The sequence below is a fragment of the Solanum tuberosum genome, unplaced genomic scaffold (genome assembly GCF_000226075.1).
Source record: "Solanum tuberosum cultivar DM 1-3 516 R44 unplaced genomic scaffold, SolTub_3.0 scf00705, whole genome shotgun sequence".
Lineage (NCBI taxonomy): Eukaryota > Viridiplantae > Streptophyta > Magnoliopsida > Solanales > Solanaceae > Solanum > Solanum tuberosum.
In genome coordinates, this window is record NW_006239649.1 from 122,311 (window position 1) to 126,103 (window position 3,793).

The window sequence follows — 3,793 nt, forward strand, 5'->3', positions numbered from 1 at the left end:
GGGAAATGGTATTAGAAAAGGGAATAAAGATGGTGGGGGAGGAGATTTATTATTGCAAGGCGGAGGTGGAGGTGGAGATTTCGATGGAGGTGCTGGTGGGGATGGAGAAGGTGGTGGAGGTGGAGATGGTGATGGAGGAGGTGGAAACTTAGCTGGAGGTGGTGGAGATGGCGATTGAGGAGTACAATTAGGTGGCGGAGGTGGAGTTCGCAACCAGGGAAATGGTATTGGAAAAGGGAATAACGATGGTGGGGGAGGAGATTTATTATTGCAAGGCGGAGGTGGAGGTGGAGATTTCGATGGAGGGGGTGGTGGGGATGGAGAAGGTGGTGGAGGTGGAGATGGCGATGGAGGTGGTGGAGATGGAGATGGTGGTGGAGGTGGAGATGGCGATGGAGGAGGTGGTGGAGATGGAGAAGGTGGAGGTGGAGATGGCGATGGAGGAGGTGGTGGAGATGGAGAAGGTGGAGGTGGAGATGGCGATGGAGGAGGGGGGGAGTTTATTAAAGGTGGTGGAGGAGTACAATTAGGTGGCGGAGGTGGAGTTCGCATCCAGGGAAATGGTTTTGGAAAAGGGAATAAAGATGGTGGGGGAGGAGATTTATTATTGCAAAGAGGATGTGGAGGTGGTGGTGGGGATGGAGAAGGTGGGGGAGGTGGAGATGGTGATGGAGGAGGTGGTGGAGATGGAGAAGGTGGAGGTGGAGATGGCGATGGAGGAGGTGGTGGAGGGGGTGGGGAATTAACTGGAGGTGGTGGAAATGGAGAAGGTGGTGGAGGTGGAGATTGCGATGGAGGAGGGGGGGAGTTTATTAGAGGTGGTTGAGGTGGAGACGGAGATATAGGTGGAGATAAAGATGGAGAAGGAGATGGTCCATCGGTAGGTGCAATCAATGGTGGTGATGGCAACGGAGATGGAGATGGTCCATCGGTAGGTGCAATCAATGATGGTGATGGCAACGGGGATGGTCCATCAGTAGGTTCAATCAATGGTGGTGATGGCAATGGAGATGGTCCATCAGTAGGTGTAATCAATGGTGGTGATGGCAACGGAGATGGAGATGGTCCATCGGTAGGTGCAATCAATGGTGGTGATGGCAATAGAGATGGAGATGGTCCATCTGTAGGTGCAATCAATGGTGGTGATGGCAATGGAGATGGAGATGGTCCATCGGTAGGTTCAATCAATGGTGGTGATGGAAATGGAGATGGAGGTGGAGATGGCACATTGATAGGTGCAATCAATGGTGGTGATGGCAACTGAGATGGAGATGGAGATGGTTCATCGACAGGTGTAGTCAATGGGGGTGATGGCAATGGAGATGGAGATGGAGATGGAAGTGATGGTGGAGGAGGAGAATGGATTGGTGGTGGTGGTGGTGGATTATGGTAATAAGGTGGCGGTGGAGATGGAGTAGGCGGTGGTGGAGGATTATTGTAATAAGGTGGCGGTGGAGACGGAGAAGGTGGTGGTGGAGATTCGTAATGATATGTTGGAGGTGGTGGTGGTGGTGGTGGTGATGGTGGATGATGGTAATAATTTGGTGGGGGAGGTGGAGAAGGCGGTGGTGGAGATTTGTAATAATATGGAGGAGGTGGTGATGGTGATGGTGATGGAGGTGGAGGTGGAGGTGGAGGTGATTTATAATAGTGATGACGTCGCGGAGGCGGTGGTGGAGGTGAATTATAATGGTGATGACGTCGCGGAGGAGGTGGCGGAGGTGATTTATAATAGTGATGACGTCGCGGAGGAGGTTGCGGAGGCGATTTATAATTGTAACGACGTCGTGGAGGAGGAGGCGGGGGTGATTTATAATAGTAACGACGTAGTGGAGGAGGTGGTGGAGGGGATCGTGGCCTATAACGGTATGACAAAGATGATGAATCATCAATGTTAGGTTTATAATCAGCTGCTACACTAATGACTATCAAGCAAAAGGCAAAAGCATAAACAAGAAGTGGCCATTGCCCCAACTTTGATGGTGTTCCCATATTGGAACTAAACTAGTTTGTTGTTTTTGCAACATCGGTGTAAGAATTAGCTCTTTATATAGCAAGAGACCCAAACAATTGATAATGACAAGTTTTGTTTTTTTTTTTGTTAAAAATAAAAATGGCTCAAAACATTTAGAAAATCAAGTACAAACTGGCCAAATGATCTTTGAAAAATACACACTAAGTATATAGAATTTCATCCTAATTATTATGAAATAGATTCCTACTAAACTATGGGTTTAGTTCATGGTAGACCATGAATTAGTCAAGATCAAGATCATGTATCATTGTTTTGTATTTGCACTTTACATATAAATTTGTTTTTTCAAAATTTAAGTTATAGCTCCAAATTTAAATTAATCTTTTGACTTTTGGTTATCTTTGGCAAATTGGATTTCTCGAATTTCCCTATTTAAATTAGTGAACACCATACATGAGAATTATTTCGTCAAGAGGAAAAAATAGAGGAACCCAACCAAACAAAATAATTGCAACTAACTCATTGCTATTTTTATTTTGTTTAGCGTGCCATCTTCAATTATTATTTTTTTGTCCGATGATCGATACAAGTCCAAGATTCGAACTCGAAATCTCTGATTAGGGAGGAACAACCCTATTCGTTGTCCCACATCTTATTTTGGGATAAAATTATTTTCCGTAAAATACTATTTACTTTGAAACAAAGAAAATATCTGACTTTTTTAAAGTTATTTAACTTATAAGATGTGTTGATAAACTTTTGACAAAAACGCTAAATTCATAGAGTTAGTTTTAAAAAAAATTGCCAACTTATAATGGCATTTATATTTTGAAGAAGCACTAATAATAACGCACCTATGCGTTTTAAAATATATATATATATATATATATATATTTATTTATAACCAAAAAATGACTCAAATAGAAATCGATTAATTTAGTTTCGTTAAATTACTTGTCTCTAATTCAAATGTTTCAATTAAAGGCCCATTTTCTATTTATTTTTTAAATGTTTTTCTCAAAAGGGATTTTTCAAATATATGTACTTTTGGTGATAAGCAACTAATCAATTTAAAAGGCACTGACTAAATAATAATTAGTGTTTGGTCAAATTTAAAAGTGCTTTTTAAAATGATCTTTCTGGGAAAAACTAATTTTTAAATTAAAAAAAAGACAACTTTTGCTACTCTTATAAATTACTTTTTTACAAAAAACTTGATCAAATATTTTCGTTTTAAAAAACAATATATATATATCTTTGACTTCTTAAAACCTTGATCGTACAAGCTAGCACTAAGTTCATGTAAAATTAATCAAGTGTCCTTACTTTATAATGATGTCTTAATACATCTAGTGTCAACTATTCGATATCCATTAAGGGATACTATAGAAAGGACTAGTTAAGTGTTGCTATACTTTTTCAAATTGTTTGAAGATTACTTGCTTTCAAATTATATGGTGTTTGCTTTGACAAGTCCCAGACACGTACACCTGATGCTCATAACTTCAAGTCGGATTTTAACTTCAATCTCGTAGATTTGAAATCAAGTTTAAGTAACTAAACATATAAAATTTAATTTTGATTATACTTTAAATGATGATCGTAAAATCAATCGTTTGTGTATTTCGGCCAAATCTCTTTTCCAAGTCACATGTAGATAGGGTTTCAATTGATCTTTAAAAATGGAATAAATCGATCCAATCAAATTGTATCGAATAAAAAAATATATATATAAATATAGAGAGAGATATTTATATCAATTTATATTGTAATGAATAATTAGGGTATGTTCTTAGTTTTTATACAAATGAACAAAAA

The 3,793-nt window shown here is 39.5% G+C and overlaps 1 protein-coding gene across 1 annotated transcript; it reads right to left on the reverse strand.

Moving 5' to 3' along the window:
- Positions 1-417: 417 nt before the first annotated feature.
- LOC107058976 (extensin-2-like) lies at positions 418-2,006 on the reverse strand (the record flags this gene model as incomplete). Its single annotated transcript, XM_015305288.1, has 1 exon — positions 418-2,006. A coding segment is annotated over exon 1 (1,575 nt), but the record flags the coding sequence as incomplete, so codon positions are not given.
- Between the last annotated feature and the right edge of the window lie 1,787 nt (positions 2,007-3,793).